The following is a 21684-nucleotide window of genomic DNA, read 5'->3' as shown; positions in this document are numbered from 1 at the left end:
TATGTAAGTCACGTGTTTCTGTGACGTCACCGAACCGGAAGTGTGGGGACTTCCCCGACTCGGCCGGCCTCTTGGTGTTTATGTAGTTAGAAAGCTAGCAGAGCTTTACAAACGGCCTCCCTGCGCACGGGAGGTCACATGACACCCTGTTCCCGGGCGGCCTGTCAGTGTGAAGGAGGTCGCATCCACCTCCTGTATAATCACTAAAACCCTCCACCCCCTGCCAGTATAATCATACCGATGTCTCCCCCGGCCCCCTCCATCCTGTGTATACAGTCCTTTTCAAAGATCTCTCACCCCATCCCCCGGTCTCGGCACCTCTTGCACTCAGCTGACAGGCTCTCTCTCTCTCTCTCTCTCTCGCTGTGTGTGAAGCAGGAGAGATTTCTTTCCTGCTCCGTACACAGTGCCTGTCAATTGCCCCGATAAAACTCAGCTGCCAGGAACTGTGTACGGAGCAGGAAAGAAATCTCTCCTGCTTCACACACAGCGAGAGAGAGAGAGAGAGAGAGCCTGTCAGCTGAGTGCAAGAGGTGCCGAGACCGGGGGATGGGGTGAGAGATCTTTGAAAAGGACTGTATACACAGGATGGAGGGGGCCGGGGGAGACATCGGTATGATTATACTGGCAGGGGGTGGAGGGTTTTAGTGATTATACAGGAGGTGGATGCGACCTCCTTCACACTGACAGGCCGCCCGGGAACAGGGTGTCATGTGACCTCCCGTGTGCAGGGAGGCCGTTTGTAAAGCTCTGCTAGCTTTCTAACTACATAAACACCAAGAGGCCGGCCGAGTCGGGAAAGTCCCCACACTTCCGGTTCGGTGACGTCACAGAAACACGTGACTTACATAAAAATAGAGAGAAAGAGACAAAATTTATTATAGAAACCAATGAGATATATTAATTATATTACAAGAGAAATCAGTAGAATTAATATCAAAATAACCTGGAATACCCCTTTAAGTTTGATCGGGGTCTTGGGCATAGGAAGGGTGGGTAAATTGAATTGCTGACATGCAGTTGCAAGTAGTTCACCAAACTCATGAGACTGTGGACTGAATGGGGTATTCGATGCTTGCTGTGGAGATAAGATCATAATGGGAGCGGCACCTGGGGTGGGTACATAGTATGCTCCAGAGGCAGTCAATAAGGGATATAGATTAAGAGCGCTGCTGTCCGGAAGGGTGGGTTTGGGTATAGCAATATGGCTGCCGGAAGCAGGCTGTTCCCCTTGGGTAGATGGGGAGGAGCTGGGAGTCCCAATATGGCCGTCCGCACGTACAGCAGTGTCACTAGGTGGGGCAGACTGGGCGGTTCTACATTCAGGGGCTGGATTTGGGCGTCCCCTCCCACAACTACTGCAATATTCAGCAGAGGGTGGATTCTGCTGATGGCAATGTGGACACTCCCAGCATCGTGGTCCACCGTCGCCATCATGGGATGTGTCATCCCCCCTATAGTACATATATGCAGTTACTTCCTCTTTTGCATTGACATATTCCACCTCTACATAATTATCTTTTGCAATTGAACGTGCGGTGCGATGCCATGCCTGGGCACACAAAAGCAAGTCATTATCCTCCAAGGTCCCTCTGTTCTCCCTAAGGGCCTTGTCCCACAGCGTAACCTGCAGTCTCCCCTTTTTATGCATCTGACAGACATCCATTAGTCTTTTCATATTAGCCACATGTTTCTTTCGTTCTCTTTTGGTTACCAGCTCGACTGGGCTTTCATAGGTATTATCGGGAGGCTTCGATGCAAACAAGGATCGCAAGCTTTCCATCGCGTTGCGAGTTTTTTCAGGACTCAGAGATCACGGGTGTTCCTTCTCTACACTAATACCTAGTTCGTGCAATTCAAGCACGCGACCGTAAACCCAGCAAGTGAAACACTTATTTAAGATATCTGAGGAGACTAATCATTCACAATATGGTCATTGGAGGCCCCCTGGAGGGGAATATAAATGTATAACAAGCTACAGAAACAAGTGTTTCCTGTCTGTTTGACTTCACCGGAAAATAGGGAAGTGAAAGTCAAACTTGAGGAAGTGTCTGGAAAGAACAGAACAGCTAACCGCAGCTGCTAGACTACTAGACTACTACTCCTATCATACGTTCTTTGTGTTACATGCAGCCACAGTGTCAGCGCTCAGAAAGAAAAAAAGGAAAAAAAAGGAAGTAGAAGTTTCACTTGCATTAAACTTTAACTGACAAATATTAACATACGGCCGCTCTAAATCAGAACTGGTCTTGCCCAGCACCACAGCCAAGGCTAATTCACTGACTTGAAACGGACAGGTTCTCTCACAAACCCCAAAATATCTAACAGATTCTCTTTCAAACCCCAAATTGTATCAGGTTCTCTGCCAAACCTCAAAACTGTAACAGGTTCTCTGCCAAACCTCAAAATTATCTCTATATCGACACCAGTTCTGACAAATTGTGTCGTGACAGGGAGGTATGGGGTAATTAGGGTAATTATTCTGCCACGCTTCAACTGACTGTCTATGTCTCAATTGTAAAATAGGGAAGTGTCGGCCGTAAGGAAATCACACCAACAACCAGTTTGGTCCAAGTTCCAAATACACTCCTCTTTATTACTTCCTTGATCCATACATTTATAGGGTAGAATATAGGGGTGGTTACAATATAACATTATTACATTCCTCTTTGATCTAATTGGATTACACCAAATCTCTATTAATTTATGCATTTTCTACTGCGTAGCTTAGGCCTTTAGACTCTTGTGGTAGTAACGTTTTCTATCTTCACATATCTTCTGGACGTGACTTCCTCTATCTTCCTCTGCAAACCACCAGCATACCATTCTTTGTCCAGGACAGGAACCATTAATCTTCCATGTGAAGGCTTTGCCTTGCAGAAGCAGTTACAAGCTACTAGTGTGTATATATATATGTCTGAAGCAGTTTGTTAAGAATTATATATTGTAATGAGAATCACGTGTTAGTATACATTGTAGATTTAAATGTTTCTCTTATGAGGGTCATCCCCTGACCCCATACTTGACACTTGCTACCAGCGCTATTACATGCGGTGACAGCGAGTGGGTAGAGCAGCGGGGGCCACGGGGAGCTGCAGAAGAGGCCCATTGGAGATAGTGCCGTTGCACTTATTACACGGAGCGATGGCCAGCAGACTGTCGTTATTGTTTAAAAAATTTTTAATGAGTGGAAAGACAAGGATCAGCCAACATTGTGCATATCGTCCGGGCAGCCCATAGGATATAGCAGCGTCTGCTGCCGATGCTCCTATTCAACGGAGCGACGGCAGCAGATCGCTGCTATATCAGTCGCTTGTTTTTCAACATGTTGAAAAACAAGCGACTGCAACGATCAGCCAACATGAACGATGTCGGCCGATTGCTGCACTCTATTCCACCGGACGATTATCGTCCGTAGCGGCCGATATCGGCCGAATACGAACGATAATCGTTCCGTGGAATAGGGCCTTAAGAGGCAAAGCATACAGCATTGCTTCTTACTATATGACAGCAGGAACCTCTTTCTTTGATAGAAGTCCCTGCTCTTGTAAGTACTTTTTATATTGCTTACACCATTAGCATACGGTACAGAAAGTGAAGAGGAAGTTAGGGCAATGTGTATGGATTCCACCTGCTCATGTAGCCATATCTAGCCAAAGTATGTAAGTCATACCCGTAGGATGTGGGGGGCTGTGGTCCCTCAGTGTCACCCACTACCATGTGTTTAGTGGTGAATACATTTGTAACTTTTAGAAGTCAAGTAAAAACAGAAATGAAAAAATTTAAAATGTGGTGGTAAATGGTTACAGTTAAATGACAAATGATTGGCTATCTGCAGCCAGGCATGGAGTGGTCGTAAGTGGATCCCTGTGCTGGAGTGGACCCCCTTCTGTGTCTTAATAAATACACAGTCACCTCCTGTGCCTCTACAGCTAGCTAGCAGTTCAGTTGGCAAAAGTAAAAGAAGTCAGTGTGGCGGCAGACCCATCTTCTTTCTCCCTGAGCCCCCTACCAGTATTTACAGTGATGCCAAATTTGCTCTTCTTACCCTATCTGCCTGTAGCTTCTTGCTGCAGGCTTCATCTTACCCAAGCATACTACAATGCACTATATGGTAACATTAAATATGCCCTTCAAATGTACAACCCGCAAAAAACAAGCCCCCATTTTGCTCTAAAAGTAAAACAAGCTGCAACAAAGGGGTTAAACCCTTACCATAGCTTGACATAAAAGTACCACAAGGGGGATTGATAGTAAACACATCAGGACATACTATTACATGATGGTGATCCCATAAACATTGCTACTGTACTCACTGGATCAACAAGAGTATGTGTCTATGGTGATAAGGCAATATTGTCATGTACAGTAACTGGGGTGGATACCCAAAATCAATCCTACTGGTGCGCTGTCGGCACCTTAGTGCCTGCAGCCACCACCAGAGGGAGCTATGGAGTTTATTGCATACTGCTTATACATTGAGCTCAATATCATTTAGTTCTATGTCTATACATGGTATTCGGAGACCCTTACCAGTTTATCTTGGGCCGAACAATGTCACAATATATCTGTGTCTATAAATATTACTAGCGGTGACTCTCATGGACCGTGACAGATTATTTTTTTATTCTAGCATTTCCCAACCATTATGATCTACAGGGATTCTGACATTTAACAATGTGCTAAAAAGCTATAATTGTTCAGCCTGGTTGACATTATAGCCACTATCTGTCTATTGATAAAAGACTCTCTTTGTCCGCATGAGGCTAAAATAAGTCCATCTGCTCACAAGAGACTTTTAAAAGCCCACTCTCTGTAAGTCGTGACTTCCACTTTCCCAAGTCCATGTATTTTCAAGACAGCGGCAGATGTCTGTGTATTAATGTAATTACCGCTGGCACATAGAAACAAGAGAAACGCTCATACCTATGAATACTGGGCATTGTTTATCTAAACTGGGTCACAGAACATAGGAGGAGGAGGAACGCTAACTCCAGACCTACCTCCACCAGCGCAGGAAATAATTAGCCTGCCATCTTCATTTCTAACTTAAGTGGAATCAATGAAGTTTTAGTTGAAAGTGGAACAAAAGGTGATCTGGCTGCCGACTACATGCTGATTTATGGAAATTAAATTAAATCCTATGGCAACACACAAGTCTTTATGCCTTAGAAGGTGGCAGCAGCAGTTGGCGGCACACTGGGTGGTACAGTTGTACAAAATGATAAAGCAGTGGGTATCCAAACAGATCCTCCTCCGGGGATAAAAAGGGAGATCTGATATATGTAGAAAGTATTCCTATCTGAAACAATGTGTTCCATAAATGAACAATGAGGTTTAAAGCAAGCCGGAATTCTCTCCTGAAGGACAGCTGTTTCTGGGATACTGCCTCCTATTAGTACAGAGCAGGGTGCTGCCTGACTGCAGAGGGGGCCTATCATCATGGGAACAAAGGGGTAATGTTTTATCTTGAGGACAGCTTCCTCAATAACCCTGAAAGAACTGTATACAGGTGGTAGTCTTTCCTTCTGAAGAGATTTGTGGCTTATCCAGAAACAGGGGGGTTATACAAAAACATGGCCACTTTCTTCAAGAGACAGCACCACTCTTGTCTACAATTTGGATGCGGTTTTGAAACTTTGTTCCATTAAAGTGAATGGAGCTTAATTGCAAACCACATCTGAGTCATGTTGTCTCTTGAAGAAAGTGGGCATGTTTTTGAAGCACTGGATAACCCCTTTAAGCACTGAGTCATATTTTAAAGCCCTAATTACAAGGGCCGATCAGCAGGAGCAAGCAAGCGCTGACCGCAGATCAGTGCTCTCTTGCTCCTCTTTCCCTGCTTGCTACCAGCGCTATTACATGCGGTGACAGCGAGTGGGTTGAGCAGCGGGGGCCACGGGGAGCTGCAGAAGGGGCCCATTGGAGATAGTGCCGTTGCACTTATTACACGGAGCGATGGCCAGCAGACTGTCGTTATTGTTTAAAAAATTTTCAATGAGTGGAAAGACAAGGATCAGCCAACATTGTGCATGTCGGCTGATCATTGCCTTTTAACAGTAGCTATTACACCAAGCGATTTTCGGCCGTGACGGCTGATAATCGTCCTAATACGGCTGATAATCTATTGGTGTGATAGGGCTTTAAGGCTTTTCATCAGAGTCAGACACTAAAGGGCCAGGAGCATTGCAAGAAGGGGAGCCGCACACATCATATTGTTTGGATTGTCATGGATGTAGTTTCCAGATCACCCAACAGTACATAGTTACCCATTGCGCTGCTGCTGTGATCCACTGAGAATTTTTCATGATTCTGTATAGATGACCTAGCTGTCCATGCCATTGTCAATGCCACCACTACAGGCAGACACCAATGGTGTCAGCACCTTCTTAAAGCAGGCAGGGGAGTCGTACATATCATATTGTTTGGATTGTCGTAGACGTAGGACCAGAAACAAACAGACCATTGGCTTTGCTAACCATCTACAATATTGTGTATATTTTGACCCGAATCTGCCTACTTGAGCTGTTGTCGAGGAAAAGAACATTGTGTTGAACTTCTTGAGCTATGATAGATTTATAGATAATTATTTTTCCATTTTGCAACTGACTTTTATCTCTGTGTTCTTCTCAACGAGGCGTTTATCAATTGTTTAGCATAAACTTTCTGACATTTTGATATATTTCTGTTTGCAAGAATACAGAAAAAGCCTGGAGTCTTGAGCCTGAAGCAACTAAAGTTCTTTTTTCTTTTTCCACAAAGTGTTTGTCTGACTCCTTGGTTTCCCATTAAAGCGACTCAGTACCCACAATCTGCCCCCCCCCCCCCCAAACCGCTTGTGCCTTCGGATAGCTGCTTTTAATCCAAGATCTGTCCTGGGGACAGTTATTGTCTTAAAAAACAACTTTTAAACTGGCAGCACTGTGCCCACCGGCCGGGGCTTAGATTGTGTATGAATTAGGATGGCACAATCTCTCTGTCCCTCCTCCCCACCCTCCTCATCATTAGGAATGCCCCAGGAAGATTGTCTCCTAATCCCCAGCAGCGTGAATACTGAACATGGGCTGGATCATTAAGGCACCTGTGCAATGTTCAGACAGGAGAAAATGTTTCAGTGGCATTCCTAATGATGAGGAGGGTGGGAAGGAGCGACGGAGGGGTAGTGCAAAGTTAGGGTACAGATACTCTAAGCTCCGGCCGTTGTGTACGGGGCGTACACAACGTAGTTTGAAAGTTGTTTTTAGGACAATAACTGCATCACCTGCCGAACGGACCCCAGGAAAGATCTTGGATTAAAAGCAGCTATCTGAAGGTACAAGTGTTTGGGTGGGTCAGATTGTGGGTACAGAGTCACTTTAAGTTTTTGGTTTTAAATAATCTGTTTTGAAGGGGGGGCATCTCCCTACCCCACCAGTCATGATTGATAGATTGCTCTCTATACCCAAACATGGAGCGATCTATCAAGGCTGGAAGGCTGAAGAGAAGCTGCCAGGGGCTGCCCCAAGGATCAGTGGTTCAGAAAGTGATGACAGGTTTCTTTTTACACAAACACACACACTGAGCTGTTTCCATATGTTCCATAGACTCTAATGTGCATGGTGAGATAAGATCGTCTATATATAAGCCCTTTAAAGCACCTGTTTATTCTGTTAGTAGAAATAATAAAATTTTTACTGTATTATTCATATTTTGCCAGTCCTTCCCATCTCACCACAATCATATTTTTCAGGTGACCAAGATGTTGGCAGTGGTCGTGATATTGTTCGCTCTCCTTTGGATGCCCTATCGTACCCTGGTGGTGGTGAATTCCTTCATGGATCCGCCCTACCTCAACGTTTGGTTCCTTCTCTTCTGCAGAATGTGCATATACCTTAACAGCGCCATTAACCCCATCATCTACAACCTGATGTCACAAAAGTTTCGGGCGGCCTTCAAGAACCTGTGCAAATGTGAACCAAAAAGGACAGAAAAAGCTGCCAAGTATAATGTGCCTGTTTACTACAGCGTCATGAAAGACAGTTCCCATGACAGTCCTGACCATGACCTCACTGTCCAGGAGGACCTTAATGGTTTCCCATCTAAAAAGGTCAACTTTCCTGAGAAGTGTATAAATACCACCACTACCTACAGCGTTGCATGATTTCTTCTTTCATTAAATACTTGAGTATTTATTGACTTTTAAAAAAAAAAAAAACCCTGAGTTGTACAAGTCATTTACACACATTAGTGGTCGCTATATGTGGACTATGGGCCGACTCCACAAATCTTCAGAAAGTCAGTGATGAGGAGGAATTTTATGCTAGTCCAGGGGCATAGCTATAATGAGTGCAGAGGAAGCTGGGCCATGGTACCTGGGGGGCCAAAGAAAACATAGTAATATTATGTATGGCACATGGTAGGTGGGGGATAGTTACTAAATTTGCATTGGGGCCCAGGTTCCCAAGTTATGCCTAGGTGTCGGCCATCAGAATGAAATGTCTATACATTATGTGAGTGGTGTAGCTATAGGGATCGCAATGGTTGCAGCTGATACTGGGCCCTTAAATTACTGGAGCCCAGAGACCCCCATTAACCACATTAGGTTTGACTGCTGGTGTCTGACCTGCTAAAATTCAGCTACAATACAGCTGAGCTTCTGCACTTGGGCCCATGAACCTTTAGCTACACCCCAAGATTATGCCTATTACCTTAAGGGTCATGGTCAGGCTTAGGCCACGGCCATGCCACAGAACGGCCGCTGTGTGTGAAGTTCATTCTGGCCTGTACTGCAGTACCGGCCGGATGAACATTACTTCTTTGGAATTAGAATGCGGGCACATTCCGGTGTGCCCGTGGACCAATTAGCCATTGCAGACAATGTAAAGCCCGCCCAGAGCCGTACTTTACATTGTCTGCACAGTCAATTTTGTGTGTCCGCTATTCAATAGTGGCCGCACAAAATTGACATGTCCGTTTTGTGTGCGGCTACATGGAATCCCGGATGGAATGTATATAGTGTATACACACTCTGTCCAGAATTCCATAGAGTTCAATGGGATCGGCCACTGTCATTAAATAACGCCCATTGTTGCAAACCTGCAACAACGGTCGTTGTTTAATGAAAATATACGTTGTGCGAACGTGGCCTTAGGGTTATGGTTAGACGCAGGCCTTAGAGTTATGGTTAGACGCAGGACCTAGAGTTATGGTTAGGGAATAGGGGCACGGTTGGGCTTACTTATAAACGAAATTGCTCTACGGATTGGTTGCTTTCTCGTGTATATGATCCACAATATGGCTGCTTCCACTGTGTGTAGATGATATAGTCATTATACATTTAAAATAACAACTAATCTGGATTTGGGGTCAAACCTCCTACAAACAATTTAAGTATTTAGTGAATTTTTTATTTACAGGACAACTATTGTATTTTTATTCAACCGTTTTCTTTTTTTTATTAGTGTACAGATGTAGCAGAGCCGAGGATGTAATTTATGCCTTCAGTGGTTTCATTAATAGTATACCTATCTCAATAAGTCTCTATTAGGTTGTCTAGTGTGGACAACTACATATCTAAAAGAGCCTCCTGACAATAACCTCAGCATGGCGGACCTGATTAATCTGATTATTATTTCTGCATCAGTGAATAATGATGGATCAGACAGAAAACTTTCCATTATGTGGGACATAGAGTATCCTGCTCATACCTTGTATCTAAATACCCAGGCCAAAGCCAGGAGCAGTTGTCCATAGAAACCACTCAGGAGCCCCATAGCAACCATTCATAGACAGATAGCCCCATAGCAACCATTCATAGCCATTCATAACAGTTTCAACATATTTTACAAAGTCTTTTGCCTGTTATCTGCATTATATACAGTAGACTAATAAGTTAGTGAAAAGCATTATGGGCACTCGGGCTTGTCTTTACTTGGCCTTTATAAAGATTGCATTGTAAATAATATGTAAATAAAGTTTTGAACTTGTAAAAAGGAGCTATAAATATACAGTAACTGTAATATTCTGTTTGTACATGGAGTGACGTATATAATAATATGTGAATCCATCATCTGCTATGGTCTGTCTAAAATGTTTGCCCTCTGTAAAGACCAGTCACATGATCGCCATAGCGCCAGTTATATCGCTGTATCTTTATTGAGCTGAAAAGGCAGCTAAAGTATGATTGTTTATAGGCAAGAACCATGAGGATGGATCCCACCATTTTTAATATAATTGTATGAGAATAGAAAGAATTTGAACAGGATGGTTGCTAAGGATGGGAAGGAAAATTTCTTGCCCATATCTAAGGAGAAAGTGACAGATCCTTATAGTGGCTAAGTCTGTAGCTAATTGCTGCTAAGGAGTTCATGTGAAGACATGTGAAGTCAGCTCTGGCTGATGTCTACCCTGCATGGTATATAGTTTGGTGGGATCATTCCAACCCTGAGTAATGTCTACTGTAGATAGTATGGGGTCAATATCATGTCTGCTCTAGGTAGTGTCTAAACTGATTGGTGTCTACTCTGAATAATGTACACTCTGGTTGGTGTCTACTCAGGATAATAGAAAAACTAGGGACAGCACTCCATGGCGCGGATCAGCGGGACTAAAAGGGGTGAAGGGATAGAATATGGTAACCCTCACCTGACTTTCGGAATAGCATGAAAAACATAAACCTGCGAACCGCAGCCACTCCCGAACTCCACAAAGGGAATGAGGAAAAACCTCACCAAACTCCAACAACGGGGATCCAAGCGCAGGTCCGACTAATGGTGACCAGATGAATAATGTAAAACTCTAAAAGTTTATTAAAAAGACCCAATACGTTTCGGAACTGTACCGGTTCCTTTTTTTAACATGTTAAATGACTCTTGAAAAAGGAACCGGTACGGTTCTGAAACACGTTGGGTCTTTTGGATAAACTTTTATAGTTTTACATTATTCATCTGGTCACCATTAGTCGGACCTGCGCCTGGATCCCTGGATTGTTGGAGTTTGTCGGTGTTTTTACTCTGGATAATGTACACTTTGGTCTGGATAATGTACACTCTGATTGGTGTCTACTCTGGAAAATGTACACTCTGGTCTAGGTAATGTATGCTGTGGATGGTGTCTACTCTGAATAATGTACGCTCTGGATGGCGTCTACTCTAAATAATGTACGCTTTGGATGGTGTCCACTCTGGATAATGTACATGTGGTCCGGATAATGTACACTCTGGTTGGTGACTACTCTGTATGATGTACACTCTGGCTTGGATAATGTACACTCTGGATGGTGTCTACTCTGGATGATGTACACTCTGGCTTGGATAATGTACACTCTGGATGGTGTCTACTTTGGATGATGTACACTCTGGCTTGGATAATGTACACTCTGGTTGGTGTCTACTCTGGATGATGTAGACTCAGGCTTGAATAATGTACACTCTGGTCTGGATGATGTACTGTACACTCTGGATGTTGTCTTCTGTGGAAGGTGTTTATTCTAGGTGGTGTCTACCCTGGTGAAATTGACTCTGGATGGTGTCTACATTTCTACACTGGATAGTTTAAAGTCTGGTCTGGCCTGGATGTTGACTCATCTAGGATGTTTGTCTGCTCTGGGTGATGTTTATGCTGGATAATATCTAACCTGGTTGATGTCTACTCTGGATAAAGAGAAATCTTGGTGGTGTTTACTTTGGATGGTGTTTACTTTGGAAGGTTTCTACCCAGGTTGGTGTCAATTCTAGCTGGTGACCACTCTGCAAGGTTTTACTGCAGATAGTGTCTTCTCTGGATGGTTTCTACTCTTGGTAGTATCTTCTTTAGATGGTATCTACTCCAATGGTGTCTACTGTGACTGGTTTCTCCTCCTACGTTTCCAATTTTTAACTAAAGCATTGGATGGAAACTATTTATTTTCTAGAAAAATGGTAAGTTACACTTCCATCTGTGTGACTTAAGAGAATGCATGAAACTTTTCCTAACACAATAATAAAGATAAATATTTATATCACGTTATAATGGAAATTTGTAAATAAAGAGAAGACATTGTACATTCTGTGTAGGTGTCATAATTCAACATCTAAGCTACCTGATGTATATGTACTCACTACACATCCTGTTATCAGAAATCAGAGGGCATTTCCATAGGATAGATTCCATCACATTGCATAAACTGTTTTCAGAAAAATTCTGGAAGACATGGAAAGGAGATGACAGGTAAAATAATTCTTTAATTCTGCAACTATCGGTTTCACTGTACTTAGATATGGGATCTCTAATGATATGGCAGAGCAGTTGTTTCAGCTATTCTATTCTGCCCTATAATACATAAAGTATGCTCTCTAATAGGAGCCAGTGGAACAGCTGTCAAAAAGCATCTGCTCCATTCCACCCTACTGCTCCTATCACTTATATGATACAGAAAGTCATACAAGGATAGCTGATCTGGGACTCGTATGATCCTTGGACACCACAAACCTTGACCCAAACTAGCAGCCTTAATGAACTGGGACACAAAGGACACACAGGTTGGAAAAAGGTGAGATCTATCATTAAGGCCGGCATAAGTACTAATGTATGATTATGAAAACAATGGGGCAGAAAATTTAACAGTGGACCAGGCAACTGTCCAGTTTGTCAAATCCTAACCCTAGCCCTTTGTGACAATGTGGTTCCTGTGTAGGTGCCCATTAGGAGCTTCCTGACTCTCCAATGACAAATGATGGTAGAGATAGGGGTCAGAACGCTGGGTTTTTGCAGTCTAGCCCAGTGGCGTAGCTACCATAGAGGCAGGGAAGGCAGTTGCTATGGGGCCCGGGCAGAAGGTAAGAGCGTGTGTCCTTCTGCTTAACCACTCAAGTACTGCAATGTGTAAGTGATCCAATGTTTACTCACATGCTACAACACAAAAAAAGGGTTAACAAGCAGAAGACAGAGATCTTTGTTTCACTGCACTGATAACCTCTGGCCTCTGTTCTCCAGCTGGCAATCAAGTAGGAAAGAAAAATGTGCAGAGCTCCATGCAGAGGTTAGGGTTTAACAGTGCACCAGCAGTAAAGCAGATATATATATATATATATATATATATATATATATATATATGCAGTGCTTTGTGTTTTGCATAGAGAAGGGGGGGGGGGGCTTAAATCTTTTTGCTATGGGGCCGTGAATCCTAGCTACGCCCCTGGCCTAGCCCTTTTGTTATCAGAAGGATGAGCCATTGTCAGGGTGCTCTGGGTGTGGCTTACCACTCCCCTTTCCAAAGGGAACTCATGAACGTTCAGCCCTGCATATTGTATGCTGCAAAACACACTCTTTTACCTTCCCAACACTGCACCATGCTGTTGCTGGATGCTTTGAAGCAGAAGACATCTGTACATGTAACAGATAATTATAGCAAGACAAAATTTAATCAGATTCCAGCAGATGACAAAATTGCAGAAATTACTTACAATTTAAATGGCAGCTTGCACATTTTTTACACCTCATATCCTCTTTTTGATATTAAGATGAGCTGTAAATTAAAGTCATTAACCATACTCCAGAGCTGCATGTTATCTATAGAATCTGTCAGAGGAAGGCTTCTAGAAAAATATCCCATTACAGTGCATAAAGGAAGAAATTAGATCTTACACACCTTGTCCTCCCTGTACAGCAGAACTGATAGGCAGACCAAATCCTTACTATGGGAGTTAGGAACTGTTCTGGGTGCTTGATTAAAATGGGAAAATTGTGTCTATCTGCAACTTTTCTAGAGGGAACTCATCGTATACAGACTTATACAGCTTACAATAAAATGTGGGATCAGTTTAGATCCATATAAAGTGAACTTCACCATCTCACTGTGTCAGCGTCGAGTATGGCAAAAGGCAGTCTGACATGACACGGACAGTGAGCCCTAAGCTGACCCCGCCCACTGTCCCTGCCTACTTGCCACAAAAGAGTCCTAGGTGACTGCGGACAACCACAATGACAGTCCCTATATTCAATAAGGTGAAACACAGAACAGCGACAGACAAACACAATAAATCCAAGGTCAACAATCCGGGTCGGTAACAGCGGGCAGCAAAAATACAAAATCGACAGACTATTCGGGTAAACAGGAATGGGCTATAAGTCAGGGCAAATGGCAGACAGGATAGTAAGAGAACAGGCAAGGGTCAGAGAATTCCACAGCAGATGTCAGAGAGAGAGAATGCTTAGCCAAGATTGCTCTAATAGCCAGCGACTTGGCAAGCTGCTGGCCATGCTGACTATTAATGAGAACCAAGAGCCTGGTCCAAATCCCCATTGGACCGCCGCTTAGATGCACAAAAACCCGGACTGACAGAGGCACCTGTCAGTCAATGGAAACACCACACTGCTCAGCTGCAGGAATCAGGCTAGCAGAGAGCAGAGTAACTCTTGCATTGCCAGGAGGCTGAGAAGCTGGAGGCTGAACAAAAAAACAAAAACAGAACCTTGTTCAGACCAGGTTCTGAGCCTTCTGCGCCACACAACCTGAATTGAGGAGCACAAAGGCTTATTTCTGACACACTGGTTCCATTCCAAATTCTACTACTATACTTCTGGTTTGCAGACCACTGAAAGATCTAACAGGAAAGCGTTGTCTACAATGAGGCCATCACAGGCATTGTCACACTCTCATGGATATCAATGGTGAACGGAGCAGAAACAGCTGTGTACCTTAAAGTGATGCAGTCGCCTAAGTTTTCCTTTGTGCTTTAATGATTGTTGGACAGTGTCACTGAGGCAGGACTTACCGTCCGTTGAACTGCCTCTCTCGGCCTCATCAGAGGGGGAGCATAAGAGCACTGGACAGGGAGTTCAACGGAAGTTAAAGTGTCACTGTCGTGAATTTTTTTTTTGCAGAAATCAATAGTCCAGGCGATTTTAAGAAACTGTGTAATTGGGTTTATTATCCGAAAAATGCATTTTTATCATGAAAAATCAGTTTGAAGCTCTCCCCCCTGTCTTCATTGTTCTCCTATGGAGAGAGCTAAAGAAAAGACCAAAACAGGACAACAAAGAGTTAATCTACAAATCCCTGACGGGATATCTCCTGTGACAGTCACCAGTGACCTGTCTGAGCTCGGATTACAGCTGTCACCCAGCTCCGTGCCTGTAATCCTCTGTGATCTGCTTTCTGCTGCCGGCTAACTCCCTCCTTCCTCCTCCCCCCTCCCCTCTCCCTAGAGCAGACAGGGTACGTCTCCTGCAACAAGTCACAATTTTCAGATTTTTCAGAGTGGATGAAAAAGAGGAAGGAGGGGGGGACCTGGGAAAAGGCTTTTTACATGCAGATTATGGAAGATTTGGCTAATAAACCCAATTACAAAGTTTCTTAAAATTGCCTGGACTATTGATTTCTGCAAAAAAAAAAAATACGACAGTGACTCTTAAACCCCAATAATACACACGGAATTCCATGGTGGAGCTCTCCACCGCAGAATCGCGCCTGCCTCAAGCCCCTATTACATGAAACTATTATAGACCGTTACGGCTAATAATCTCAGCTGATCGTTGTCTGTCGCTGTGTTTCAACATGTTGAAAGACAAACAACTATGATAGCAGTGATCTGCTGCCGCCGCTCCTAGTCTGCGGTGCAATGGCAGGAGATCGCTGCTATCTACTATAGGCTGCACGGATGATCTAGCAATCACCTCCCCCCTCCCCCCAGCTCATACCCACTCACTGCTGATGCATGTAATAGCAGCAGCAGCGAGCGGGGAACGCTCCTTTGCACCGCCCCGTGTAATAGGGGCTTCAGTGTGTAAATGGGAAGGCTCTCGGGCCTTTGTTCTCCACTCGAAGAATTGCATCAAAGACACCAGCTTTTTTATGATCTGAAGACTCCAATTCATTTCAATTAAACAGAGCAGTGTCAGTGCTGGGCCTAAAGATGACCACTCATTGGTACTATTGAGAATAAAGACTGTATACTCTGCTGAGCCTCAGCTCGGCCATAAGAAGCCAAGCTCTGTCACATCTCATCTCAAGGCTTCCACAATCTGCTGCCTCAGGACTATGCAAAAAAGTAAATATGCAACTAAAGGAGTCCATGAATAATTATCCTGATTAATATACAGACGGACCAACCCTCATAATTGGCTCTTTCATCAAAGTCTACACCAAGCTCTTTAATATGGTAATACAATCCACTCTGTGTTAACCATCATTGATTGGCCATAAGGAAGATTTTAAAGCCTTACTGAGGGTGATAACTAGACCCGGGAGCCCAAGGATTCCCAGTCTGTTCCCGTGTAATGTGGGTGCTAATAGACAGGGAAGTTACAACTTAAAAGCGTGACTCATGAGGTTTTGTGGTCCTAAATCTACTATTAGGGATTTCTTTATTCTATAGGTCAATCTGAACACAGCGATATGCATGGTTACTAGGTTTTCTAATGTTTTACAATTTTTATAAGCAGTAAAACTTTTTTTTTTCCAAATAGGCATATTTAAAATGGCCCTATTGTGACTCTGTTGTCCTTTTAATTTTTCACCTATGGGGTGTCATTTTTTGCGTCATGATCTCTAGTTTTTATTAGTAACATTTATTTCTATATCAAACGTATTGATCGCTTTTTATTCATTTTTTTTTATTCTAAAAATGTCATTAAAAAAAGCAATCTCTGCGTTTTTTTCACCGCTTTTTGTTCACGTTGTTCACGGTGTGGCAATAGTATTGTTTTTTTTTTAATAGATCGGATATTATATGTTAATTAACTTTATTATTTTTATGTGTTTTATGTATAAAATGGGAAGGGGGGGTGATTTTCACTTTTATTGGGGGAGGGGCTTTGGGGCATTTTTTTTAACTTTTATGACTTTTTTTTTTTTACACTTTTTAAGTCCCCTTAGGGGACTTTAACATTATTACATTGGATTGATAACACTGATCACTGCTATGCCATAGCATAGCAGGGATCAGTGTTATCGGCGATCTTCTCATAGAGCCTTCCTGTGGCCTGTGGCAGACTCTACCAGAAGATCAGACTGCACGGAGGTAAGCAACAGACCTCTGGCAGTCAGACAGTGAGATCGGGACCCTCGCAGACACGCTGTGGGGATCCCGATGGCTAAGTGACGGGAGATGCTCCGGTCACTTATACTTAAATGATGGCAGAGTTTAAGGGGTTAATGGCAAGCGGCTGCGCAAATGCGGCGGCCCATCATTAACGGTGCCTAACCTGCTAGGAAGCCCCTTTGCGTTAAAGCCCAGCCTGCAGGGGCGTAAATGTACGCCTGATGTCATTAAGGGGTTAAAGGGGTTATCCAGCACTACAAAAACATGACCACTTTTGCACCACTCTTGTCTCCAGTTCAGATGTGGTTTACAATTAAGCTCCATTTACTTCAATGGAACTGAGTTTCAAAACTGGTACCCAAACTGGAGACAAGAGTGGTGCAAAAGTGGCCATGTTTTTGTAACGCTAGATAGACCCTATAAGAAATTCAGACCCCAGAACCAACCCCCAAATTATTCTGATTCCAGCATGAATTCAGACCCCAAGGCTACAGCTATAAAGTCATGCTAGGAATTAGATTTTTTTCTGGTAAACCGCAGACTGGAAATCACCACTAAGCAGGATCTTTTGATCAGAAATAGCTGAATAAAACCTGGAAAAAAAATCTAAAACCTTCAGGAATTTTGGAATTGGAGATTCTTGTAAGACTAAATGCAATGTTGTTTCTCAGTTCATTATAGATACATTAGAGCACAAAGAAATGGCTGTAAATGTATACATTGCATTAACTCTAGCAAAACTGTAGAATTTATATACAGCAGTGACCAAAGATTGTGCAAATACATACACGCCTGTAAGACTGTAACTAGCTCTCTTCTTCACTCCTCAATGATTCCGTTATCTTATCCACATCTACAATACAGTATTTTCCTTGACTGTGTAGCCCTGTGACCTTCTAAAGCCAGGTTTATCCATCACACAATCAATATATATGTATAAATGTATAATCAATGCTGTCCCCAAGCAGACACATATTTTTACTAAGTCTCTGTTCACATTACATTTAAGCCTTTGGGAGGATTCCCAGATGTATATTATTGACAGAAGGCTTCAACATTTTCTTCTATAGAAGTATAAATCATCACATAGACTCACATGCAAAAAAAACAAAAAAAACATAAATAGTTAAAAAAAAAAATCCACTGAAATAACATCTCCCGCACCACTGTATATAGCAGAAGAAGGCACGCCAATGTTTTCAATCCAAGGGCATTCTTCTGGCATTTATGGATAGGTTTAAGCTTCTCCGGAATAGACGGCAAACAAAGGGCTAAACGTGATGGGAATGGAGCCTTGAACTTGGTGCTTGTTTTCATCACAAACTGAAGACATGGTTCTAAATAAAATATATTTTATTGTACAGAATCAGATATAGAAATATAGTGGGGGCCCATGATAAACTCACATGTTGTCTTCACGACCAGGACCCCCATCACTTCACTATAATTTCTTTCTTTCTAATCTTAGATGAGAAGGGTTATGTTACCCCCATCATGTTTTGGGGATGGCAGGACTCCATTGTAGCAGCCAAACAGGCTGCATGTTTTTGGAGCAAGTCATCTAGTGACGGGGGCACAGTAAGAGGCTCTAATGGGCCATCCAATATACTTGGAGTAACCTCTGCTATTGTGTTATGATGCATAACCTAGTGCTGCATTTTTTCTAATGCCCCTATTCCACGAGTCGTTTGGAGTCGTTCCCCGCTCGCTGCCGCCGCTATTCAACGCGGCTGCAGCGAGAGGGTGAGTGCGGGAGGGGCTGCTCGGAGGATCGCTGATCGTCCGAGCAGCCCATAGGATATAGCAGCATCTGCTGCCGACGCTCCTATTCAACGGATCGCTGCTATATCAGTCGCTTGTTTTTCAACATGTTGAAAAACAAGCGACTGCAACGATCAGCCGACATGAACGATGTCGGCTGATCGTTGCACTCTATTCCACGGGACGAATATCGTTCGTAGCGGCCGATATCGGCCGAATACGAACGATATTGCTCCTTTAAACGACCCGGAATAGGGGCTTAACTTAATATTGACAGTATCGGACTAGGGTCTTAACAGAGTGAACATAATTGACAGTTTGTATTAACACTGAGGGGGACATTTATTAAGTCCAGCATTTTTTACGCCGGGCTTACAAGTGTCCCCGCAGCTCTGGAGCTCAGATGATTTACAGAAGGGTTAAGAGTGTTTATTCTGGCACAGGATGATGGGTAAATCCTCCTGCCGGGAAATACAGTGTTTGAATTAATGGAGCAGAACACAGAGGTCTGACAACATCTGCAATAAGAGAACATCCTGCATCTATAAGCCCCGAAGCCTCCACAAACACATTGGACTTGATTAAGTTGATTGTGTGAATGTACTAACAATAAGACATAATAATGACACACGTTATCTAGTTGGCTAGGGAATGGTTATCACAATTCAGCATACATGTGTATACTATTACATGTGGTGCTCATCAACACCTGCCCCCAGGGGATGACTGGGACTGTCATGGGCACAACTCTATTGCAGGTCGACTGTTCACACATGACAGTCATGGGGGCAGAACCCATACCAGTATGCCAGCACAGATCCTGCTTCTACTGAAATATTAGATTGTTGTCACCAACCCATAAGGTCAGAGGGCACAGTTTGGTGACTCTGTGTAACATTTTGTTTATTGTAGGGAAGCAATGGTGATTTCTGCGGAAGCAAAGCATAGTGGTACAGCCATTAAAGTAGAGCTGTGTTTGACTAAAGGTGCCTAGGAGTGTAACTACCAGCATAGCATTCATAGCAACTTCTACGGGGACCGCTGCATCATGGGAGGCCAGTGGTTAGGGGTGTGTGGTAAGTTGGGGATGGGGGGAGGGGGCAATCAAAAGTTTGGTATGGGGCCCAGCCATTTCTAGTTACACCCCTGATAGTGCCCCAGTGTATCTCCTGCCTTCAGGTCCTGACTATAAAACTTAGTCACCTCACTGTAAAACTACTCCCTATGCCAGTTACTGGTATACTACTACTCTTATCAGTCTCCTCACTGTACTACTACTCCTATGCCAGTTACTGGTATAATACTACTCTTATCAGTCTCCTCAATGTACTACTACTCTTATCAGTCACCTCACTGTACCACTACTCTTATCAGTCACCTCACTGTATTACTACTCTTATCAGTCTCCCCCCTATATTACTACTCTTATCAGTCACCTCACTGTACCACTACTCTTATCAGTCGCCTCACTGTACTCCTACTCTTATCAGTCTCCCCCCTATATTACTACTCTTATCAGTCACCTCACTGTACTACTACTCCATTCAGTCACCAGTCCATTCAGCAGTGTACTACTGCTTTTATCAGTCACCTCACTGTACTACTACTCCTATGCCAGTTACTGGTATAATACTACTCTTATCAGTCGCCTCACTGTACTCCTACTCTTATCAGTCACCTCACTGTATTACTACTCTTATCAGTCACCTCACTGTACTCCTACTCTTATCAGTCACCTCACTGTATTACTACTCTTATCAGTCTCCCCCCTATATTACTACTCTTATCGGTCACCTCACTGTACTACTACTCCATTCAGTCACCAGTCCATTCAGCAGTGTACTACTGCTTTTATCAGTCACCTCACTGTACTACTACTCCTATGCCAGTTACTGGTATAATACTACTCTTATCAGACTCCTGACTGTACTACTACTCTTATCGGTCACCTCACTGTACTACTACTCCTATCATTCACTAGTCTATTCAGCATTGTACTGCTGCTCTAAACAGTCACCTCCCTGTTCTCCCAGTCCAGTCACCAGTGTACTACTACAAAATGAGTAGTTCACTTTAACTTATGCTGTGTTTACACAGAACGATTATCGTTAGAATTTTCACAATAACGATGGCATTTGAGCGATAATCGTTCTGTGTAAACACAGAAAACGATCAAGCAACAAGCGAGAAATCATTCATTTTGATCTTTTAACATGTTCTCAAATCGTCGTTCGCTACAAATTCGCAGATCGCTTCATGTAAACAGTCTTTCAAAGATTCACCCTATGTGAAAGATGGGCTTAAGCGATCTTAAAAACGATCGCAATAACAATTTTTCTTACGAATATTCTAACGATTTTCTAACGGTCTAAACGCTGATCGTTATAAAAACCAAATAGTTGGTTCAAAATCGTTAAACGATCGATTGGCCAAATTATCGCTTTGTGTAAACGCTCATCGTACAACGCCAAAATAGAAGAAAATCTATATTTACCTTTCACACTCCTCCTCTGCTATCTCTGTGTTGGTCCCCACTGCACTGCACTTCCTTGTTGCGGTGTGACAGCAGGGCTGGGGGCCTATAAAAGACCCCTGACTGCCCTGAAACCCATCGGCACCATCTTGCCGGGCCGCTGATGGGGTCACATAATCCCTCAGCTTTGTAAAGGGTTAAACTTCCAGGATCAGAGATTATTCCAGTCCTAGCAGTTAGTGCCTGGCTCCCAGATGCACTCCCATGATCCCAACTCGGGAGACCCGCGCTAAGTTGCTGCGATAAAAAGGTAGCACAGAGCCCCTTAGTGCCGCCGTATAAACTTATATGAATGTAAAATTCCCTAACAGAGTAAATTAAATCTAACCAGACTAATCTTTCACTCCCATAAGCTTCCTCAGAATAAAGAGGTGTAATAGCCAACATTCA

The 21684-nt window shown here is 43.3% G+C and overlaps 1 protein-coding gene across 1 annotated transcript in view; it reads left to right on the top strand.

Moving 5' to 3' along the window:
- TRHR (thyrotropin releasing hormone receptor) overlaps nt 1-8248 on the top strand; it is a 58599-nt gene extending 50351 nt beyond the window's left edge. Inside the window, exon 2 of the mRNA XM_069951480.1 lies at nt 7730-8248. Within this exon, the coding sequence (XP_069807581.1) occupies nt 7730-8140 (411 nt within the window). The 3' untranslated portion in view covers nt 8141-8248. The remainder of the gene's footprint in view (nt 1-7729) is intronic.
- Nucleotides 8249-21684: the final 13436 nt, after the last annotated feature.

Source organism: Dendropsophus ebraccatus, chromosome 14 (assembly GCF_027789765.1).
Source record: "Dendropsophus ebraccatus isolate aDenEbr1 chromosome 14, aDenEbr1.pat, whole genome shotgun sequence".
Taxonomy (NCBI): domain Eukaryota; kingdom Metazoa; phylum Chordata; class Amphibia; order Anura; family Hylidae; genus Dendropsophus; species Dendropsophus ebraccatus.
Note: the sequence above shows the minus strand (reverse complement) of the source record. Positions and strands in the feature narration are given on the sequence as shown.